The following is a 24,174-nucleotide window of genomic DNA, read 5'->3' on the forward strand; positions in this document are numbered from 1 at the left end:
GAGGAGACTGGATGACTAACTGATACATGGCATACACTAGTTGTAAAAGATTAGCTTTAAATCAGACATGCTGGAGAAATAAAGAAAGATCATTGGATACTGTGCTCTTAAGGTATTTAAATTTAATTTGGCTTTGATCTTTTATTAATTTCACTATAATGTTGAATGCCATGAAGCCAAATGAAGTCCTTTATATAACTAATGATGGTGTCGTTCCATTGTATTTTGATTTCAGTTATCTAAATAATTAGAGTAAAATAAGTCTGATGGTCTATTAAAATGATGATTTGAGCAACAAAGTTAAATATCTCATTACATCCTAACATTGTATGGACCTTTGCTGAATTGACACTTTGTCATAATCCTTAAACTAATTCATTAGCTTCCGCAAATATTTTTTATCACTGTCCTGGTGCAATAAAGTGTCTTTAATCCTACTTTAAAGGAAGATTACAGTCTCCATCAGCTCGCCATTGACATACTTATAGGCATGTTGGAGAGAGACCTATGGACTGAGTGGAGGATGGCTTGGTCTGCTGCAGTAGGCTCAATAGGGAAAATCTTTTAGTTCAATAGACTATTTGAGTCTGTATAGAATCATCCATAGGTTACAACATACAACCCAAACACTTCTTTGTGTTTCCCTGATGTCTATTTTTGATAAAGGCCAACTTATCATTATAGAAATAGAAGATAAATGTACATGCATCTAACCCAGATCTACTTCAGTTAACCAGTGGTATGGAGCAGTTTTTAAAGTTTGCCATGGGGTGATTGGATTCCATATTGAAGGGAAATGAAAGGGATGTTTGATACGTATTTTCAGCACCTTCTTAACAACTTCCAAGACAACATACAGCACACCTAGCATGCAGGGGGACATTGCATATGACTTTGCGTTTCTACCATGTCCCTGTAGTTCTCTTTCCTGAGTATTTTACTGCTGTGCATTGGATGCAAATTACCGAACAAGAAATTTAAGGGAGGCATTCCCAGTTATTTATCTAGACTTTGATATCTCTGTAAAATGTCTCTCAATGACATTTCAATGCCTTCATGCTATGTTGTTTAATCCATTTGAATGTTTTTCTTTGCTTGTGTCTGTCCATACTGTGGCTTTTGTATTCCGCTCTGTTCTTGGAAAAATGAATTAATTACTGTTAAAGCACTAACATCCCATTACTATCAATATGACAAATTCTAATTATTATGCAAAGTGAATTGTTTGTTTTGAGGACTTTTACAATTCCTCACACACAGTGAAATCACACTTACTCTACGTCCAGCATCTTACTGGCGAGCATTAAGTAAAGCCATGTTCCTGTGTAAAATTCCACAACAAAGAAGAGAGGAAGACAGATGGACTTTCCTCTGAAACCCACCCAGCGTGAAGCCAAACTCTTGAGTCTTGTCTGTTTCAGTCTGGTCCAATCCTCACGAAACGAGGAGAGCAGTTACTATGGCTCCTGCTTTTCCAATCATATTCCAACACATGAGAAATTTTATACAGTAAATTCCAAACATTCTCTCTGAGTACACTTTGTGCATAACATGCATAAGAGTATTTTGTGTTCAAGTGCAACATGAAAGTTTAATGTGCTCATACATAACCCAAGTCAAACACCACAGAACAGGCTCACTTTTACCTGCTGCACATCCTAACCTATCCTTCAAAAACAAATATGCACTCTCTTACACACTCACACAAAATATAAAACACATCCTCGCTCTCAAGTGGGAATGGTTATGAGACATGGTGACAGCGCCAGGCGAGAAAAAGAGGAAGTCAGTTGTACTGATCAGCCATCTGTGGAACCAAAAGCTCTGCAACTCATCCGAGCTGTCTGATGGACGGCCAGATTCATGGGGATGCATTGGCACCCTGCAGCCACCAACTCCCTGCTCCACTTTAATTGTTCTAAAAAATGCAAAGCAACAGCCAACGTGGTGAATTAGCCAAAAGTTGGGCAAAAAAGTGGAAAATACTGTGCAGACAGTGATGAGAAGGATGGTGTAATTGTTGGTTTTATGAATTGGATGAATCTAATATCTAGAGATATGTTTTTCGGTTTGATACAATTAAAGCAATTATGTCTTTTTTGTTGATGAAATCAGAGAATGGGTTACTGTGCATGTTTAATATTTTGGGTTTGTTTTCTGTTTTTTTCCCCTCATTAATATGAATTGTATTTTACAAACAAATAAAACATTTGGAAATATAGATTCATTCTGATATCTCTTAATTATAGATGACTTTTATAAAATCTTGGAAAAAAAACTAAAAACTGATACTAAAAAAGACGTATCTGACATTTTATGATACATGCTGGGTGCACTAGTATTCCTCATTTGTGGCACAGCTCACACTGCAGCTTTGGGATTGTTATGTAGGTCAGTCGGTCAGTCGGTCAGTTGGTCTGTTCCTTTCTTCTTGCTGATATTACTGGACAAATAATCTTGACATATTACACTGAGTTTCACTACGTCTTTTCATGACTTTGGTGATCACATGACTTTTTCTAAAATATGGTTATAAGAAGGAGAATCAGTCTTTTTTGGTTAACACAAACAAGATATTTGTCTTTGGGTTATTGGTCATTATGATGAACATAAAAGTAGATTTAAAAGTCAGAACAGGAATAAATCAGCTGCTTAGTGTTACCAATAAAACTAAAACTACACAAGAACAGGTTTGCACAGAAGTGTGCAAGGTGTTGCTGAGACAATGTGCAGAACTTAACTGTGTTACGTAAGTTCAGAGAGAATTTGCATTGGGCATCTCTCATCTAAATGAGTGTGTGTTAATAAACGCATACAGTAGAGTCAGATGTGGTAATGTATTTAATTTGGGGGGGGGCTTTGATGGGGATGCAGTAGGAAAATATAATTTGTTCCTGTGTGAAGAGGTTTAGGTCCTCTGCTGTTGGGAAAGGTATCAGACAGTGCAAATGGTCTCCAAACATGAGTATGATATTCTTTTCTTGTTTTGTTGTATTAAATGTTTTAACAGCAATCGCAATGTTAGCCATGCAATCATATAAAGGCACATATCATGCATGCAATTATTTGGTAAAAAAAAAAAAAAAAATGTGATCCCCTAATTTTCAATCTATCACCATCATCAGGTAAAGTCTAGTCTAGTTTACTTAAGTCTGGTTTAGTTTGGTTCAGTTTAGTTTATTTAGGTCTAGCTTAGCTTAGCTTGGGTTAGTGTTTTATTTTGACGTGGGCCTTGCACAACACAACTGTTGTGCCAGAGTTAGCTATAAAGCTAATTTTACATCTGTGGTTCCTAGGCAGGAAGATCTCATAAAACAAACCTTATAATCCACACATTTAAAATCCATAAACAAAAAATTAAGAACAAAACTAACCCTAACCCTAATTTGTCCACTACTTTGGTTTGTCAACACCTGCAACAACAATTGTATTCACCTTAGTAGCATTAAATGTCTCAATTTTGTTCAAATAAGCATGTCGCCATGCTAACTGGCTAAATGTGTTTAACATGCTAATTGTTTCTTCTGTTAATCAGTTAGCATCTCCCATGAGGGCATGTTAGCATGCTAACTAGCATTTCACTCAAAGTACCACTTGGCCTACAGATTCACAGAGCTGTTAGTCTAACTTTATAAACTGTTCAAAATTAAAGACATTTAGTTCTATCTTTTAGTCATTAGGATGGCCAGAACCACACAGGGGTAATATCACTCACCCACATTCTCACCTCAACCATACAAACAGCTTACACACTTAGTTTGATTTGTTATTAGTTTATTTTTGTATTTACTCTTGCATTGATTAAATTTAGTGTGCACAGTCCATACATTGTAAGATTAATCAATCATTTCAGTTGTACTAATCATTATTTCTTTCTTTTGAGTTACCTGGATGTTGGGGGAGGGAACTTCCTGATCTGGGCAAAAGGTGTGGCCAAGGGCCGACAAGATCATATGCTGAAGCCCGACTTTTGGAGCAGACCATGTGCTGTGATGTCATGAGTGGGATTTGGGTTGAGTGGAGATTTTCCTTGTATTTGGTTAATTTGGTGTCCGTTTTGTCTACCTTATTTTTCATCTTGTTGATTTAAAGTTGTATTAAGTTGACCTCTTTTATAGGCCTTGTTCTTATAATTTGGTTTGTAAACTGGGTTTTCTATTTTTGGGTAAAATAAAAATCTACCTTTTCTTTAACACTTCTCCTGTGTCTCGTGCCTTACTGCTTGGTCCCTAACAGTCATATTGTGTTCTCATCCTTGATCTTTTTTATGGTATTGGTAAAACTGCTCTTATTTCAATTCAAGCTAAGCATATTCATTCACAGGACACCTAAATAAAAATTTCACAGCTACTCTGTTGTGACTGTGTAGTAAAATGATCATAAGGATGATTAAAAACATTGTTTGGCCAATACAGAAAATATGCTGATGTTTTCAAAAGCTATGAAAGCCAGACAAACATATATTATGTAGTACCATAATATTCAATATTAACACCATTCATATTGAAATCTGCTGACACGAATGACTACATGTAGAAATATTATGAACGTAATGAGCGTGGAATATTGCATTTTGCAGCCTGCTGAATATTAAATGTGGGTGGTTATAATAACATTGCATTGTTTAGTTTTATCTAACATATCTTGTGAGTAATACAGAGAGATGATTGGCAGTAAGGGAGTGTAGAAGGGGAGAAGTATATTAAACCTAAGATGCAATTTTAAAAATATGTCAGTAAGAGTAAAAAAAAGACATGAATGTAAGAGAAAAAGCACATAAATGTCGGTGTGATGTGCTTCTAAGACTTTTTGGAAAATGGTAGTTTTAAACAACAACACTTACAACCTAATGTATAAATAAAAGAAAGACGGGTAGATTTAGGAAAAACAATAAAGACAAAGCCAAGGGTGCAATATGTGAAGATTTAGAGTACGTGCAGGCAACACAGTATTGTACATCTCTTGTATGCCTTGTATGAGAGAGTATTAGTGTAGAAAGTAGAGCAATTTTACTTTAAAAAATATGTTACACACATAAATATAAGTGTAATGATTTTTGATTAAAAATAAATGTTGTAGATCATATGTGCTGTCCTCATGATTGGACAAATATGTACATTTTTGTGCATTAACATCACACAGAACCATGATGTCCTTACTGACATAAATGACCATAAAATATCTTTAAGAGTCATCTGCACACGCTCAAAGCTCTAATGGGGATGAGTCTGCAGATCAAAGGAGACAGGACTGCTGATTTCCTCTTCCTCCCTCTGTCTACTGGGGAAATAATCACAGCTTACCGTCTAACATATTGTCAATAAGACAGAACAGGAGCTCCCCCTATATCACAAGCAGACAGATCACATACTGTAGCAAGCACCGGAGCGTGAACGGCATCAGCCCCCAGAACCCCCCCCCCTCAATCTTTCTAAGTCCAATTCCCTGCACTCATAGAGACACATACATGCAGTGCAATATGCTATACCACATACGTGCTGTCAAAAGATGCAGGATAGATACTTTTGATTCAAGAGACATATTTTCTTTGGAGTGGATGCAAATTGCAGAGAAAAGAAGACATATTTCCATGCACCTGTAGAATTTTCTGAAAGAGACGCACCTATCTTTCATGTAAGAGCACTTTGCTAGATGGTTTCATATTGTGGTCATGTTTAAAGACAAAAACTATGAAATCTCTGTGCACATTGTAGACTTGGATTTAATGGTTAATCAGCAGCTCTATAATACAACGCCGCAGGGATGCTGAGGAAAAGCAGGGGGCACAAGCAGGAAGCATGATTCACTGACTATTTTCTACACAAGAGTCTAAATCAAGGCAACAGTGGGAGGTATATGAAGAAAAAAGCTTTACTATCCAGACGGATTCATACATTTAATATACTCACAACAAGCAAACCACCTCCATATATTACTGTCAATCAAGTGTAGTAGTCATATATCCAATACTTCAATGTTATACAAGGCTCTAGTCTCCGTATGTTAGACTTGAGAGTTCTTATCAACATCTGGCAGTTATCGCTGACATATGGCTGCGTCTTTCAGGGGAAATGGACAGGGAGACAAATGCAGGCTTTCATCACTGCCACTGTAATGCATTATGGGAGCTATCAGAGCAAGACAAAGGATATTAAAAGTGTGAGAGGCAACGTCTGGGGCTCTGTCAGGGCTCATGGTGACGAGTCATAGTTGGCTGAGTAGGCATTATGGAGGCGAAGAAGTAGCCTAAGGAGAAACAGATGATCCAGCGGAGGAGCCACAAGGGGCAGTGACCTCTGACTCTATCGGAGGAATGGGGCTCATTCGCTACACGCTTCTTACTATAGAGGGAGTTTAAAGTAGAGGACAACATATTGACCACATCGACAAAAAAAAGGTAGGCCTCCCTTTAGCAAAATCCCTTTCACTTTAGATGAACAGCTGGCTTTGTTCATGTTGTTTTCATAGTTTGTTTTATGTAAGCTAGATGACTGCAGGTTAGACAAGCTGACCGGGCATGTTTCAGAAACATAGAAGTACATCCAGCCCGCCGAAATTGTCTTACCATTTCTTTTTTTAATTTTTTGGTCTGTCCTGTATGTGTTTTGTTTGTTGTCTTGGGAAAGCCATTCCAGGGACAGTTGTTGTAAATTGGCATTCACTACAATGAACACTATAATACTTGCGATTGATCGTTGGTTTCAGTTCGTCTATGTTTTTGTATCTGTCCTTATCAATAAACCATAAAGAAAAGGTTTATCACTTTTTTTTTAATTAATCTTTTCTTTTTTCACTGATAAAAAAAGTGAACTCAACAAAGTGGCCGGTACTTTGACACATGAGTAATACTGGACACAGCCTGTGTAGGGTCAACTTAGACATACACAGAAACATTTGAACTTTCAATTTAAGAAAAATATCTTTGGTGCAATGTAGGGGAAGCGGACAAAGCCGCTGAGTGCCACTGTTTTTTAAGTTCAGCAATGAGAAGGTCTCAAACCAATAGAAGTGGGTTTTTTTTTTCTTCTCGTTTGTAGCCATGTGAACAGACCAAATTCTACTACTTCTACTACACCATAGTGCAGTCGGCCCCCAGCTGGCCATTAGAAAAAAATACAGGTTCAAGCCTCTTTCACATCTGCCTTTTCTCTTCTTGGTCATTATGTCTTTATTTGATAAAACAGCTAAAGGGAGACAGATAATACTGGGAGAGGGAGTGGGGGATGACATTCAGCAAAGGGCTGAGGGTTAGAGTGTACCCATGGAGATAAACTAGTGCCCCAGCTACTCACTTATAAGACCAGGAAGCCAAATTCACTCTTTTATATAGTGTATGGGTTTTGTAAAAGGTATTAGTCTTGTACATATTCTAGAAGAATTTTGGTGTAAGGATGAAATAAGAAAATATTGATGACCTTACAGCAAGTTACCTTTACTGCAGCAGACCTTTGTTTCATCCCTTCTTGAGAAACACCTCAGGCCTGCTTGAAGGCATTGACAGATTAAGGGATTTAATAGTGGATGAATCCAGTGACTCCACTCAACTTGGCAATGGATTTTTCAGTCGATGCTTTACTGTAGGAGGCTTATCACACTGCCTCCTCAGCGTGTTCAGATATCTTCCTTTTATGTGGCCAGGCGAGTCAGTTAGAGAAACATATTTACGGAAAAGGTTTTTTTTCTTTTCTTTTTTTGAGCTGATGCTACACCCAAATACAACAAATCCAACAGATTTGGTGATCCATTAAGAAATGAGTTTGAGGTTTGTTTGAATGTTATTTTAGGAACTGTTACACATCCATCGCTAAATCCCTTTTGGGGCTTAAAAAATCACAGAAGGATTTCCAGGATCAGGGTCAAGAAAAAAGCAAATGAAACCTGAGACCATTGAGAGAGAGAAATACAGATTCTTGGCTTTCCCATAGAATGCAGCTGTAAGATATTAGAGAGTTTACCCATCTTTGACATAAAGATATTAAACATTGTTGGTACAGGTGCACTACAATTTGATTTATCATTAAAGTGGTTGATTGAGCTTTAAATTATTTAAGATGTCAGGGAAATAAAAGTATTATGCAGCTAATGCAAAGTACAGTAAAATAAAAATTCATGTGCTCATTTATGAAATACAAATTTAACTTCTCCTCTATCAAATATTTAAGGGACAATTACAAAGTTGTTTGTCTTGCAACATGCAGCCATCAGAATACAAAGAACATTCACTACAAATTTGTATTAGCAACAGATAACTTTCAGCACCCAGCACGTGGACAGCATCGGCTCCTCTGTGAATCAATGGGCAGGGAAACAATTCATTCCCTCTGACGCCACCTTTGCCAAAAACATGTGCACTTACAGTAGTAGTGAAATGACTCATGCAACCAACCATGCTTCACTTGTAAGAATGCGTACAACTTTAAAACTTACCCTCTCCAGGTTATTCCTCCAGCATTAGTGTTCCATTTTCTCTTGAAAAGAGGAAAATCTCTGCCTGTGCATTATGTTTGATGCATCCAAGAACCCAACAATGAAAGCAAAGAAAGGAAAGGAAAGGATGCAGACCTGCAACAACAACAAAAAAAGGAGGAAAAATCAAAAGAAGGAGCCGATGCAGAAGGAAAAGCCTAAATAATCCATCTGTGATCCAGGAAACACTATCAGATGGGGTGCATACAAATCACAAACCTACCTCTGCAGCAACCTAGGTCCAATATCCTCAGGGTCCTAAGGCTGCACTCAGACAATTCACGCTTACAGATTAAGCCTCACTGACTCAAGGACACTGGAAAATGTTGAATTTCAACAATCATATTAGCATATTGATTTTATTTTCTTGGAATATGAAGCAAGTGGAAGGAGCCAAGGAAGTGTTTTTCTTTCTTATTTTCCTGATTATTTATCTTAAATGCAACAACGCTGCTTCAACATACCATAAGGATTGATCAGCTATAGCTCATTAATTATGGCAGATTGTGATGCAAGATGAGAGTTACCCTTCTATGGTTTTTCCACGATTTGGTGTCTAGTGTACGTGTTTACTTTCTGCTGTAAATGTTGATGGTTTTTCCAACAGGAGCATCACAGCTCCTGTTACCTGCAGCAGTGGATAGACAATCACAGTGTGTGTTGGTTTTTTTTCCAATATGGGCGCACATCACTGAATTGTTGTTCACAATCTGCAGAAAAAAGCATCCCACAGAGTCCATGTTCACCTGCAGCAAAAAAAGCAGCCTGCCTCTGTCTCTGTCACTGAATGAAATCGAAATGGTTTTTTGCCCATTTATTTTTTTTACTCGATTCGGGTATACAGTGGGGGTGCTGGGACCTTACCATGCATGGGCCACAACACTCCAATTCATCATGGAGATAGCAAACACAAACACATTTGCACACTAGGAGATATATTTGATTTTTCACTCCACCTGACTTGCATGTCTTTTATGTAGTCTCAAGCTACACACTTATTCTTTCTTATATTTCAATACCAGTTCACTTGTGCTTACACAAATACATAGCAGCCACATTAATTGATTTTTTTTTTTATCCCATTGTCTGCAATGAGTGATGGTTGCATCTTCTTCTGTGTAATGATGTGTATAACAAAAGAAGAATTGATCCACAGCGTTGCTCATCGGCTACTTATTCAATTCAATCTACCCGGTGTCATTGTGATGGGCTCAGTGGATTAAACAAATCAAGTGCTTCATGTATACATTTTGTGTAACATGCAGTCCATGCAGGTTTACCTTGGCTGTGATACATTCATTCCAAGAATCAAATGTTTACTCTGAACTGAGAGTAAATCAGTTTATGTAAGAGACCTGCACGGCACACTTTAAACGTGAATTGGTACTGTATTGGTCAGGTTCAGATCATTTGTAAAGAGAACATTCTGCTCTTTCAACTATTTTAACCAAAGATTAATGCGGAAAAATGGCGGGGGAAAAGTTATGGAGTCTGAGGGGCAGCAGGGCGTCTGACCCAATACAATTTTCTTTTCACACTGCACTCTTATCAGCAGCGCCCTTATCGAGATCCTTCATCGAACTCAACGGTGCGGTTTTGAATTAACCTCAAGTCAATATCATGGTCATCTATCATGCTGACAGCAGCAGACTTCTGAGTGTGACATTGGAAAGATCGTCATCTCAAGAGAAAACTCTTGGTCCTTTCTGGCAAGAATGTTTTGTTTTATAAGAATGACCACATCAGTCACATTTGGTTCAGACTTTGGCTGAGGTACTCAGAGTCTCACGGTATAAGACAGCCGGGCTCTAAAAATCACATTTTTAATTTGCAGGATGCAGGATGTACCTTGATGTTTGGTTGGGATTCCAGCAATCATGACTCCCTTTCTACTGACTTACCTTTGACTCTTTTTTTTAATATTTTATTGTCATTGTTCAAACACTGAAAGCTTGGACTGATTTTTTTCTTTTTTTGTCACATTAACTGCTATATTAACATGCGCATCTTGATTGGCCTATTTCACTGATTGCAATGGCAACTGCACTGAATAAAAGGCTATGACACAATAAAGACAGCTCCACATTTACAGTGTGGACAATGACTCTTGCTTTGAGGACAAAAAGGTGAAATATCAATGTTATTTAAAGTCTCTATCTTCCAAATTTCCCTAATTTATTTGTTAAAAGGTATGATGTAGAAGTACACAGAGTTCATCTGTATATGGTTGTAAGATATAGATCTCAAAATGTCCGTGTAAGTGCATGCAATGTTACATTTATTGATTATTTCCATAGGCATTCAAAACATTTAAATGATGGACAATGTGCCAAAACAAGCTTTAATTTATTTCAATTCTCATAAGGCATGTCAAACAGCAGCAGCAGCAGGGGCATGATTTGCCTTTCTACCGTTCAAACCTCTGTCAAGGTGTCTGAAATGGCCATTTTCCAGATGTTTCTTCTCCCTGTAAGAAAGAGGAGGAGGAAGACACAGATTTGATTGTGATCTCAGGAACCTGTTGACCCTTGATCCGCTCCGTGCCTTGCTCCATTATTGGTCTCGGTCTTAATATTTGTTTCTTTAGCTGCATGGTGACTATGTCAAATAGACTAATGACCAGCCCAGGGGTCTACAGAGGTCCACAGATTATTTATTTACCGTGCATCCAGACCAATTAATCATCCTGCTTTGAATGCACTGTACACTGATGTGGAAACAAATCCTTTTTTAATAATGCTGCTCTCTCTCCTTCTCTCTCTCTCTCTCTCTCTCTCTCTCTCACTGACAAAGTTTAAATGTGATTTGCTCATATCAAAAAATGACCAGTGGTTCTATTACCATACATTTATATGGTAATATTTGAATCCTTTTCCTTCCTCTTCTTTGGTTGGGCTGACTGACACTCCAGCATCGACGCATGCAGACGGCCAAACAAAACAGTTTTCATAGATGGACCATTATACCAGAGATGCATGGGGAATCTGTGAGAATGCTTTCCAGGTGTCATTGCCCCTTGGTAATCTCCTTCGTCTTCAGGAATTCATTTTCTCAGCTGCTTCACTTGAAAATGACATTCTGACACCATTTACATGGAAATCACTCTGCCTCTTCATCTGTAATTGTGGCCGGTGTGCAGACAGGACCTCTCTGAGGGATGGACTATTAATGGACATAAAGAGAAAAGTGAAAATAAAAGAAAGAAAGCTAGAAAGACAAACATAAAAGTGGAAAAGAAAGAAAGAAAGAAAGAAAGAAAGAAAGAAAGAAAAGGAAGGAAGGAATGAAAGAAAGTATGAAAGCCAGGAGGAAGGAAGAAAGAAAGAAAGAAAGAAAGGAAGAAAGAAAGAGAAAATGAAGAGGCTAGAAACTAAAACATGGGTTTTTCAGGGTTTAAGTCAAGGTCAGGTTTTAGGTATTAAGGGATGAAAAGGGGATGGAGACACTGGGGGGAAGCATAATGAGAGAAATTCCAATTTCTCCCTTTAAATGTGTGTATCCTCACATTCTCTTTCTCTCTCCCTCTCGCTATGTATCCATCTCTCACTCACTCATTCTATACCTTTCGTTTTCCCCGCACACAGGAGAATGAGATAAAGATTTTCCATGAAAGAAGAAGAAGACATATCCAGCAGCAAAGCACACCGTTGAGAGGGTGATGAGAGGAATGCAGATATTCAGGGTGCAGGGTTTTTGTTGGGTCTCAACGAGAAGCATTTTTGTTTTCTGCTTTCGAAAGACATTTGCAATCCATCTCAAAGAAAGAAATGTCTGTGAACTTCAACAAAGACCTGAGTATATGGAACAAAACAGCATTATATAAGTGTACATCTCTCAAAAACAAAAACAACACAAGGCCTCATATAGGTGGAATATGCATCTCCCTACACTGCCCTACTCTTGTAAAAGTCACTGACAAGAGATCAATTCATGCAAAAACACATAAAGGACATTGATAAACATATACAACTAGGTGGGATTACTTTGTCATGCCCTGAATACATGTATGTGGTATGATAATGAGTGTGTGTATCCTCACAGGTATCACATTTGATTCCTTAGACTTAATATTATAAATGCTTTATGTGTGCTATCATCAAATGTTTTGTTTATATTCCTTTTTTTGAGTATTATTGTTTAATCTCTGTACAAATGAGTAAAGGTGAAGAATCAAGATTATTTGGTTGGATTAATACTGCCTCCATCTGGCATTACTGTAGAAATACATATGAGCAAAAACACTGTGCACTACAAAATTATGATTTCCTGTGCAATGTAGTTGTTTCTTTGTTGAAAATGTTGCTGTTGTTTTTTGTGTTTAGTGTTTATTACAATAAACCATGATCATATCCTTTTCTTAGACAAAACATTAAATTGTCTTGTATTTTATGCAAAACCCTGCAGCAGAGTTTGAATTCTAACAATGCAACCTCCTCTGTATTTTGCATTTTTTTTTTTAAATAATTGCTGTGATATTAAGGGATTGTCTGTGCAGGCAACATGTATTGCCATAGGAAATAGTTTTAGATGAGAATCAGTATCTCAAGTTTTAATCAATGGAGGCTATTGCACCACACAATGGATTTATATGAATTCTAATCATTTATTTCAACTGATTGATATAGCCTAAATATGTTCGGCAAAAATAACTAGATTTTAACGAATATATTCTTTACTGTCAATAATGTGTTAACATTAACTTGGTTATGAGTAAAGGCCTATTTTGTTAAGGTAAAAATATATCCCTTTATTTAATAGCTGCATCAACGCAGTAAAACTAATTCTGAAAGTTAAGAGTAAAATGATTGGCGACGTCTCCTCACGCTTTCAAGAGGCGTTTATTGAAACTCTTCTTCCAGTTTATAATTGTGACGCACAAAATTAAACAGGAGCTTGGATACATGTAGGCAATGACTACTGGGGAAAATGTCATCAAGAGAGCAATATTCAATATGCATTTTTTTCTTTTAACCTAATTTTTTTAGGTGCTTACACAAATAAATAGCACTGATGTAATTCTAATACCTTCTAGTGCCAGTATCTGCACACAACAGCCAGGGCTTTCCAAGCGTATATGCCGCGTTGATAGGCGGAAAAACGCTACGTCATTACGCACAGAGGGACGTCTTGGAGAAGATAAACAAAAAGGAAGGAACCCTTCGGCCATACAATCGCGGCAAAAAAACGGTTCAAAAAAATTAGCTTGAAAGCTATAGTTAGCAACTTCATGTGCCTATTTTATTGCTTCAGTATTTATTATTAGGCGTTTACAACCATGGACGAGTCTATAGTGTTTCGTATGAGTGCGTTTTCGGAGCAAGGTGGGAGGAAATACATGGAGGATGTTGTCGAGATAAGAATCGAGTACGAGCCGACGCCGTCGTCAGTCGAAGATTACCAAAAGTCTCAGACGCATGGAGGACAAGGAAAAGCGGAGAGTGAACCTACCAAACAGACTGAAAATGCGACACTGGAACATAGCGTAGAGGCCGATTCGGGTCCGGCTTCTGCAATGTGGGTAGAGAGTCTCTCAAGCGAGGACGGCGGCAACAACAGTGCACCGGTGTCTGACGGAAAAGTCGCGGGGCATGTCGTCGACACTCGGAAGTCTGTGGCTTTTTTCGCCGTGTTTGATGGACACGGGGGTCGGGAGGCTGCACACTTTGCGAGAGAGAACCTGTGGGAACTGTTGAAAAGGCAGCGAGGGTTTTGGTCGAAAGACCACAGTGAAGTGTGTGCCGCTCTTAAAAAAGGGTTCATCGCCTGTCACCATGCAATGTGGAAAGAGCTACGTAAGTCATCACAGGAAAGCTTGCTTGTTGTGTTTTTTTTTGTTTGTTTTTTTTCCCCCATTGTGTGTGTGTGTGTGTGTGTGCAGCGGCCTATTGCTCATGAGTCACACTGACAACAATTTCAGCAAGGTTAGATTGTTAACTGTGTCACCGGAAGCTGTATCCGACTCAGCTGATGGTATTATGATGCCCGGTTCCTCTGCCAACTAGCCCATCCCATTACATCTGACCACGACACGGATCTGAGATGACCTAACCCCGTCCAATATAATTCTGATAAATGTTAGCATGTGGATATAAATGGCTTAAGAGTCAAATGAACTGCAAAACATACAAGGGCCTACATATATTTGTTTGGTTGAATTCTTAGTCTGTCATTTTGCACTTTGTTCCATTCAGTCAATATGTTGCTGAATTATAACAGTGACCACTCTGTTATTTACATACAGTAGTTTGATGGAGACACAGTGTATTTATTTTAAGATTACCAAATGCAGTAAATGCACTGTATTAAAATAACCATATCATTCTAATCACACTTGAGATGAGATGAGATTCAACTTTATTGTCATTACACATATACAAGTATAGAGTAACGAAATGAGGTTTGGCATCTCACCAGAAGTGCAAATTAGCAGAAAGTGCAAGAGTCTGTGCTATGTACAGTAATTACAAAATTTACAGATGTAGACAAAAAAAGTGAATTATGAGGTATATCTGGATGGCTGGATTAATGGGATGCAATAAATATAAATAAATGCTATATACTTGGCTACAATAAGCCTGACAAACGGAGCCATTCCTTTTTTAAGAAAACACTGCAATGCATTAAAGTAGGATTTTAATCAGCTGTTATTATGGTTTAAAACTAAACGTGGCTGTAGTAAGCCTCTCAAAGTGAACCATAGTGAAAGTGTTTTGCAGATAAGGGGTCAAGGGTTAAAATGAGGGACAACAAGTGACAGTTGTTGTGGTTTCTTGTTTGCTTACATGGATCATGTCAGTCAGATTTAGGGTAACACTACTAGTCAGTCAGCATTTTGCAGTGCATGCACATGTAGGCAGGATTTATGAGGAAAGTCAAACAGTTGTTTAAAGCCTGAATGCCTGACAAACTGAGCCTCGGGGCTTTTTCAGATATACTCTGCTTATTCAAACATATATTATAACGTGGGTTAAGAGGTCCTGCTATATGAATTTAAAACACAGGCCTGATACACAACTTTAGATTCAATTCATTCACAATAAAGAAAACCCGCCGGAGAGGAAAAAACAGTCATGAATATTAAAGACGTCACTTGAAAATCAAAGCAGCAAAGACAATAAAGGAATGCAGGAGACATTTCTGCCTTTTTGAAGTCGTGTTTGGAGGAATGAGCTGAATGAGGCGATGCTGAGGTGTGAAACTAACCTTAACAGCACAAGGCCACATGGCAGGAATTAGTTTCTATGGTTACATGGTTTAACCTTTATAATCCCAGTTTATGAAACAGAATTTCTAGACTGAACTATTCATTATGATAGCTTCACTGAACTAAGCATGTCTTATGTGAGCATCATGTCGTGTAAAACAGCTCTTGATGTGCCTTGATCACCGAAGCTAAGCTGTTGCAAAGCTTTCATTTTCTGCAAAAAATAACCCGATAGATTTGTTTTTATTGACCTCTTACTGATGCTGTTGGAGGCTTGAGCATAGTTCAGCAGAGTGTAGAGTACAGATTCAATTCTCTGTGGACGCTCCATAAGGATACAGTCTGCATGGCAGCTGAAGTTAAGCAGATTTGATTTGATTTTGCAGAGTGGCCTCTGACTGTCTGAGTAGCAGGCTGAACTTAAGTGTACATATTTGTTAACATGTTTGTGCTAACATATCATTCAGCTGACTGTTTGAAAGTAAGGAAAGGTTTCCTGACGGGAGTAAACAGCATAAAAGAGCTTAACAATCTTATTTCTTCTATCTCTATTTCTTGTTTTTTTTGTGGAAATTAGACATAATTGTTGTCTTGTATTTTGTGATAAATCATCACTACTGTTTTAACATCATCATGATATTGTGTTACTGCCCTTATTGAATGCAAATATGCAGAAAATGTATATTTCATTTGAATTTTTTAAGCTTTTTATTTATCTTTTTTTGCCCCCTCAGCCGAGTGGCCAAAGACCATCACTGGCCTGCCCAGCACATCAGGCACCACAGCCAGTGTGATTGTGATCCGTGGAGTTCACATGTACGTTGCCCATGTGGGGGATTCAGCAGTGGTGGTCGGAGTGCAAGAAAACGACTCTGATATCACGCTCCAGGCACTAGAAGTCACACAAGACCACAAACCGGAACTTCCTAAAGAAAAGGAAAGGATAGAACGCCTGGGTGGCAGGTGAGTTTGAGAACAGGACCGCATTCAGAAGAGTCCGTCTGGGGGGGTGGGGGGGGGGCATGTTTCTACCGTACATCAAATGTAATCGTAAAGGTCAGAAGAAATACGTGATACTGCCAAATACAGTCTTATAGAGGGCAGGTATTTTCTTGTACTTATTCCCGTCAACATTGCTGTATTTCGTGTCCAGCTTTAACACTTGCCATGTTGTTGAATGTTTTTTGTTGTTGTTATTATTGTGTCTGTAGTGTGATGAAGAAATCTGGGGTGAACCGTGTCGTGTGGAAGAGGCCCAGACTGACGCACAACGGACCCGTGAGGAGGAGCACAGTCATTGACCAGATCCCATTCCTGGCTGTAGCCAGATCCCTCGGTAAAAACAACAACCTGATAGATAGGATGAGTGTAAAAACAAAACCATAATCGCATTTTAACATTAGGTATGTTTGGTTTTATTATTCATCCAAAAACAATGCGGTTGAGTTGATATCCTGTACCACATTACAATAGTTATCCCAATGCAATAGCTTCACAGTACAGAAACTCAGGGTCGCTCAAGGCTACATTTTTCACACACACAAAAAAAAAGATGAAATGTAAACAAGCAATGCTCTCTCACTCAGTTTGCATGCATTGTATCCGGTTCTAAGCATAACGGCCTTGCTTTCACACCATTCCTTTTTAAGTTATTTTGTTGGCCTGTTTGCCCTTTTTAGATAGGACAGTTGGGAGGAGAGAAAAGGGGATGACATGCAGTGAAGGGCCGAGGTTGTTTTTGGAAACCACAGCGGCTGCAATGAGGACTTTAGCCTTCGTACATGGAGCGCACAACATTACCGCTAGGCTATCTGCACCCCTTTTCAAACCGTTTGGTTGCAATGAAGCTCTAGCTTACTATGGTTTGCACATACTGACCTTGTTTTCGCCTCTCTAGATCCTTGCTTGTGTTGTAATTACTCTTTGATGTACGTCACTTTGGACAAAAGCATCTGCTAAAAGTTAATTGGAGAAAAATGTACTATCAGCTCGACTCAGATGAATTGGTGCAGATTGAGTGGTTCAAAATAGAACTTTTTTGGTTCATCCTGAATTCAGATGGAACATGGTGTAAATACAGATATTGTTGAAAACATGAACAGCAGAAAAACAGAGAAACTGTGAGGTATAGCTAGTTCTAGTTCTGCTTTCAGACCAATGTGGTGTAGTTTGTGTATTTAACATTCCTGAAATTCTCAGCATTACAACATTCTATTTAGTAAAATCATAGTTAAGGTTCTGAAAATAAATACCTCTCTGTTCTAAAGGGGATCTGTGGAGCTACGACTTCTACAGTGGGGAGTTTGTGGTTTCTCCGGAGCCTGATACCACCGTCATGACGCTTGATCCCAAACGGCATCGCTACGTCATCCTCGGCAGTGATGGACTGTGGAATATGATGCCTCCCAAAAATGCTGTCAACATGTGTTCTAGCCATGACAAAATGGTGGTTAGTATGTGCACATGAAAATAGTCTCTCAGTATTTATCATATTATTTTTACCTGATTTTGACACTTTGAGAGCATCAGAGCTATAGAATATAGAGGATTGTAACATGCACTTATTTTCTTCTTCTTCTGCTTCTTTTCACTTCCAGGGACCAAAGGGGATGTCATGCGCCAGGCGGCTGGGATGCACGGCCCTATTGTTCTGGAAAGAGCGAATGCTCCGAGCAGACAACACAACAGTTATTGTCCTGGCCCTGCAGGAGCGTGACGGCCCTCCCATCCCTATGCACAGAGATGAGATCGTTGTTGACATGGCCACAGGAATTGACCATGTTCCATACCCAGGAACGACTTACAACACGTGTGAGGTCCCAAAGGTCAGTCCAAAATCTTTGCTCCATCCTCTCCTTCGCAGTATTTCATCAGGATGTGCCATAAGGACAATTGAGACATATTTCCCACATGCAGAGTCGGTCAATGCTGGGGGGGAAGTACCGCTCCAGCACTGGCCGGACAATGGAAAAAAAATACAGAATATCTGTGTGTTTGTTTGTTGTTTGCTGTTCACTGCATTGTCCTAAATATATTCCAGCTCATTTTTAAGTGTCATTGTGCTACTTTCACCATTTCAAATGTGAAGGTTTGAAGTCAAAATAGCTGCTGACTTGAGGTCAAAAGCTGCAGATACTTTCAGTGGACTCTTGGTTTCAACAAATCACTCTTTTGTTTTCGGGGCCAACAGGCGGAGCATGAGGATGACATGTTTTTTGAAGAAGATGAGATATATGGAGAAGAACATGAGGGATGGCCGTGCCTGGAGTGGTAGTGAGGTGACTGCTCAGTTATAAAAAAAAAATCAAAGTGTCAGCTCAACTGATTTCATGTTTCTATTTGATGAACCTGGTGACCAAAATTCTGATTTCTGGATTGAATTGATGTCCCATGCAACTGGTTATTACACTCTGCATTGGAGCATTGGTTAGGCCCATTGGTGTTATAATTTACTGCTACATAAAGTTGTAGATTAGCTATGTCTTTCAAAGTGAGATAACCATTAAAGAGATGATGAACATTTAGATTACCACCTTAAACCTTTTCCCACACCAGCCACTAGAGGGAGACAGTGAAACAGCTGGCTCGTTAAATTACCTTTAGTCACAACTGAACAAAAATCAAGTGCAGGTGGCATCAGGTTGACTTGGTGTGAAGAGTGATTATGTTCCAGGCTGTTCCTGGTTAAGTGTTAAAACACAGAACAGATCCATAATCCATGTTATCACTTGTATCATCGTTACTCATGTGTCTCTCATTAGAGTGATGATTGGCAAATTGTGTTTTTTTTTTTTTTTTTTTTAATAATAAAAAAAAAGTTTATTATTTAACCAACAAATTGATTTAAAACATAAAATAAAAACAATAAATTGTGGAATTTTAATAGATTTTCAGATTTAACTTCCATCTCTCGTTTGCTTTATTCTAGCAGGGTGATGCAGTGAACGCACCCTGCCCTTTTAAAGACAGTTCCGCGGCTCTGGAGCAGGCGTTCGGGCTGTATGAAGCAGCTTTCTGTGCCACCGCACGGCTCTCACCTGATGTTGACTCTATGGGGGTCACGCTGCCCCCGTCAGAGGGCTCTGTGAATGTTTTCGAAAAGCAAGACTCCACAACCCAAGTGGACTGTGTTACATGTCGTCCTCCATTAAAAAGGTCTCGCCGTTCCCCAAACACTCCACCTGAAACCGGAGGTCGTAGCCGCCGCCGCCGCCCCGGTCGGTCCGCCAACAAAAGCGTCCCCCAGGAGACGCCTGTTAGCGGCGCACAAAGCGGACAACCCAGTCAAAGAAGCTCCTCGCAGGATTGCAGTATCCTACCACAGCACTGCAACTCTGCCTTGTGCGTGTGCTGAATCCTGTCTCATATAAACAGTGTTTCAACCCCCCCCGACCCCCAGAGACCGGGAGGAATCCCTCGCACCGGGTCAACTTCGGTTTGCTACAGACCCTTAATCTTAGATGTATACTTTTTCTAAAAAGTCTTTTTTTGTTTTTGTAAAAATTCCTGAGAAATTTGAGATTGTAAATGTGTGACCTGATTAACGTGTACTTCTTCTCTTTTTGCTGCCCCCCCCCCCTTAAAAGTTTAATGTAATTAAAATTACAATTTTAGATCTGTTCAATCTACACAATCTATTTTCATACTTCAAAGTATGTATAGTATATTGAAAAGAAAAAAGAACGTATTTAAAAAAAAAAAAAAAGATAGATCACTACAATCTGAGACAACTACAGTTAACATGAACGGTGACACAGGCAGCCTTCCAGTGATTCCATTTATCAAATATACCAACTCTTTTATGCTGTTCAGACTTTCCTGGATGGAGTTTATACCTCAGACAACTTGTTTGCCATTTATCCTCTTGGAGCCTTTAAGATGCTTGACTTTCTAGTTTGATTAGGAGACCCTGACAGTATAATACTTGAGAGCTCAAAGACATGGATAGAAATGACAAACAAGAGTCCGAGGTTGTTATTAGGGGACTGATTTCAAGTCTATATCCTTAGTTTTGTGTCTTTACTAGTGGGAAATAATGTACCATCATGATCATAATTGCTCCTTTTAAGCTATTCGGTGTATCTTATGCATAGTATGTGAGGATGTGTTTAAAGGGTCAGTTCACTGAAACCCCCAAACTCCAGAAAAGTATAAGAAAATGTGATGATTTTATTTAGCATAGTGGTATCTATCCATGTAGGTAGGTAATATATATATATATTTTTTTTTTAGGGAACTGACCCTTTGATGGTTCTTTTCTAGAGAGTCATATTGATCCATTCCAAGCATCTTCATGTATGAGTTGGCCAATTACCGTACTGTTTTTATTCAGTTTTGAAACCTTGGGTGTATCCATACTTTTTTTTAAGGTGTAACTATCAGAAGCACAGGATGTTGAGTAATGATGAAAAAGTCTTGACCAATACCTGTGCCTCACTGGGAAGTGGTTCAGAGGCAGCTTGGACCTTCATATGCGTTTATTTGAAGTGTCTACTAGGTACCATAACCATTAGAATTGGTCTTCCTCTGTGTTCTCATATATTGTTGTCTTGTGTGTGTGTGTATGTGGTTTCCATCCATAACCTGTGTTTTAATCTGCACATAAAACACATTATGGTACTTATGTCATAAAACAAGAAGTGCCCCATTCATGGTTGATAGTGGTCAAAGTTCTAACTTGTTTTATTATGGCAGCTCAGTAAGTGTTCGAGCAGATTTGTTTGCCTTCTTTTTACATTAAAGTGTCATGTTTGCCTTAGCACAAACGAGTCAGAGGTGCTTCATACAAGTGTGATTCTTATGGATGTGTCATTGTAAGTATGGCTGTGGCCCCAGCTCCAACCATGTATCATGCACTCTCCTCCGTTCTCCAACCCGTCTCATTGAAGCGTTCATGCTGCAGAAAATAAACCCCCTGTTAAATGTTTCTCAGTAATATTCCAGAGCAGTGTGTTTGTTTTGTACAGTACTTCAATATGCAATACAAATTTGTACAGTACATTATTATGCAAAGTCAATGGATATTTTGGGAGTCTGGCATGCTCTGATCTACTCTGTATGTTGTGAAGTGTTCAGAGGTTGTGGAATTTCATGAGCATGTGGTTTGTTTTTGATATTTACAATACTTGGTTCTGGCTTCATGTCCAGTGCGGCCAGGTTTCAAGACTAACTGTATAACTTACATACTTTGAAAGTGGCTGATGATATAATGTCTGTGTGTTGTAATAAAGTTCTCATTTTTCAATTGGTGCTGTCACATCTGTTGTAGTGTCCACTTTATTACAGCATGTCTACTCCAGAGTTTTGAGCAGTGGCTGGGTAGTGTTTGAGGACTTAAGAATGCTTTCTGTATTTGTTACTTAGGTGTTACTTCAAACATGGAGGTAGTACTTCATGTGTTTTTGCACTTGTGCAGGGTTACTTGCAATTACACTATGCTCCAGTAGATGGCCATGATGTACAGACATGAAACAACCCGGGTTTACCTGCTTCCACTCCTGGGTTTCCTTTTAGACACTGTGTTTTTTTTTTCATTCAGAAGAGCTTGAAATTCAACAGGTCTAGGTCAGTGCTTCCCAAAGTGAGAGTCATGCCTTACAAAAAACCCATTATTGCAAAAATAGATACAAAAAAGTAGTTTGATTTCAAATAAAACCGCATTGAGTGAAATTAAAATGTGTAAAAATACTTAAAATGTAAGTTTGCACGTAACAGCAGCATTATAGGTGTCTGCTGTTATTTCCACATAAAGATGCACTTTCTTTTCTATTCATTAAGTCTTTCCACTCAGTGTTAAAGTCTATACATGGAACTTACTGGTACTTGTATTCTACTTCTAGCCTTTATTACAATAAATTACTATCTAAAATAATTGTATGTTCTTTTTTAAAGATTTTGTTTTGGGCTTTTTTAATGCCCTTTTGTAAGGAAAGGCACAGGTCAGACTTGAACCCAGGCCGGCCACCCAACTGGATGACCGTATCCTCTGTACACAGGGTGCGCGCACTAACCACTTCGCTACCGACGGCCCAATTTGATGGTTTTTAGGTTGTTCTATTCGTTTTCATTATTCTTTTTGTGTTACTCGTGTTTGGAATGGTCTAGTAGTGCCTGTGTTAGCATTACATGAATAAACCACCTCCAGGGACAGTGGGGGGTCCCCGGTCTCTGGCACTCTGATTTTGGGGCTTACAAGCTGGAAAGTCTGGAAACCCCTGGTCTAGGTCACACCTACATAGCAGAATAATGGACATGTTTTGTTTTATCTAAATGTATATTTAAAAAAAAATACATACATGAACAATACATGAATACAAAAGCTAAGATAGGTCTCACTTCAAAAGTGTTCTAGTCTATTCATAAAGCTTATTTCTTTGTGTTTAAAAGGATGCATTGGATGATGTTTCCCACAAATAAATCTTAGTTGAGCTTAAACAGTGGTTATTTTCTTGTTTCTAAGATCAAAAGTGACATGTCAAGATCAACTTTAAGCCAACATCTATGATTGGTCAAATGTGTGCAAAAATATATTCATTTGAACATCTACAGTTCCCCAACAACTCAGCAACTGGTGCTGTGATAAGTTCAAACGTTCCAGGAAAGCGAGTAAGCAGACCCAAAAGTGACACATTTCTTGCACATCATAAAGGCCTATTACTTCTTTTTACTAAGAAGACTTCAGACATACAAGTTTCTTCAAAATGGAAATGATACATTGTCTACCTCTTTTAAAGAGAGGGAATGTTGTTTCTCTGTGGAATCTTTTTTTTTTTTTTTACATTTTGTAGAAATTCTCTCAACACCCCATCAGCACCCAAAAAGTTAAACAGCCTGACAACAATGAAATACAAAATATCCACAAACTGCTTTGTGCAAATATACAATACTTTCCTTTCCGTCAACACACCTCTCTGCCTACAACTTTGTCCTACACCCATGCACCTCTTGGACATTAGCTAAGTCTTCAATAAGCTGCGTAATGCCAGCTTGATGCACATGAATGGCAGAATGAAGGGTAGATGAATACAGTGACAGTCAAGCAATGCACTTCTCTCACCAACTTGTTCCTTTTGGATTAGAGCTGCACCAGTGGTGAAGGGCAGACCGTGTTCATGTGTATTGGGGAGTGGATACTTTTTAAATCATGTGTAGTCTAGCTATTTCTCCTAAATTGTCTACCCCCTGCCACTGAGAAAAGACTGTTTGGTAAAATCATATTCAACTGATGCTAAATATCACCCAGTATGTGGATAGCAGTCTTGGCAACTCCAACCTGGCTTAGAAGTGATTATAAGAAGTATGTTTGCCTTAGAAATTTGACAACCCTAGCAATCTTTTCTTTTGATCTGATGTCTCTGTGACACGTTCCGTACTTCAGGAACACATTTCTTGTCCTTAGCCATGGTCTGTTTCTGAGACGTTACAGACATGAGATCCATGATCCAGTGTCTTGACTTGAATATTTTATTGACTGTCAGCCCAACATCTGCTGACCCACCTAACAT

At 38.7% G+C, this 24,174-nt stretch overlaps 2 protein-coding genes across 5 annotated transcripts in view; one reads left to right on the plus strand and one right to left on the minus strand.

Moving 5' to 3' along the window:
- The window catches only part of LOC109981449 (roundabout homolog 1), a 100,413-nt gene extending 91,840 nt beyond the window's left edge, over positions 1-8,573 (minus strand). Inside the window, exon 1 of one of the 2 annotated variants that reach the window (XM_065963061.1) lies at positions 8,428-8,573. The gene's annotated coding sequence lies outside the window, so the exon portion shown is untranslated. The remainder of the gene's footprint in view (positions 1-8,427) is intronic. The other variant, XM_065963062.1, reaches the window with a different exon arrangement.
- A 4,995-nt stretch (positions 8,574-13,568) lies between these two features.
- On the plus strand, positions 13,569-21,926 carry LOC109981468 (protein phosphatase 1D). Of its 3 annotated transcripts, none has more exons than XM_020630270.3 (7): positions 13,569-14,258; positions 16,405-16,633; positions 16,882-17,006; positions 17,938-18,119; positions 18,268-18,495; positions 18,861-18,948; positions 19,602-19,740. In XM_020630270.3, the coding sequence occupies exons 1-6, from the start codon at positions 13,742-13,744 to the stop codon at positions 18,942-18,944; spliced, it is 1,365 nt and encodes a 454-aa protein (XP_020485926.1). In that variant the 5' UTR covers positions 13,569-13,741; the 3' UTR covers positions 18,945-18,948; positions 19,602-19,740. The 3 variants fall into 3 exon arrangements, with proteins under 3 accessions (XP_020485926.1, XP_020485923.1, XP_020485922.1); XM_020630267.3 differs by having other exon boundaries at positions 19,599-19,738; XM_020630266.3 differs by lacking the exon at positions 18,861-18,948 and having other exon boundaries at positions 19,599-21,926.
- The last annotated feature ends 2,248 nt before the right edge of the window (positions 21,927-24,174 follow it).

The sequence above is a fragment of the Labrus bergylta genome, chromosome 14, assembly GCF_963930695.1.
Source record: "Labrus bergylta chromosome 14, fLabBer1.1, whole genome shotgun sequence".
NCBI lineage: Eukaryota > Metazoa > Chordata > Actinopteri > Labriformes > Labridae > Labrus > Labrus bergylta.

Bases quoted from the DNA above. Each gene is read 5' to 3' on its own strand.
- LOC109981468 (XM_020630266.3), top strand. From the start codon at position 13,742: ATGGACGAGTCTATAGTGTTTCGTATGAGTGCGTTTTCGGAGCAAGGT. The intron at 14,259-16,404 runs GTAAGTCATCAC...TTGCCCCCTCAG, and splicing joins TGCAATGTGGAAAGAGCTAC to CCGAGTGGCCAAAGACCATC. The intron at 17,007-17,937 runs GTAAAAACAACA...TCTGTTCTAAAG, and splicing joins GGCTGTAGCCAGATCCCTCG to GGGATCTGTGGAGCTACGAC.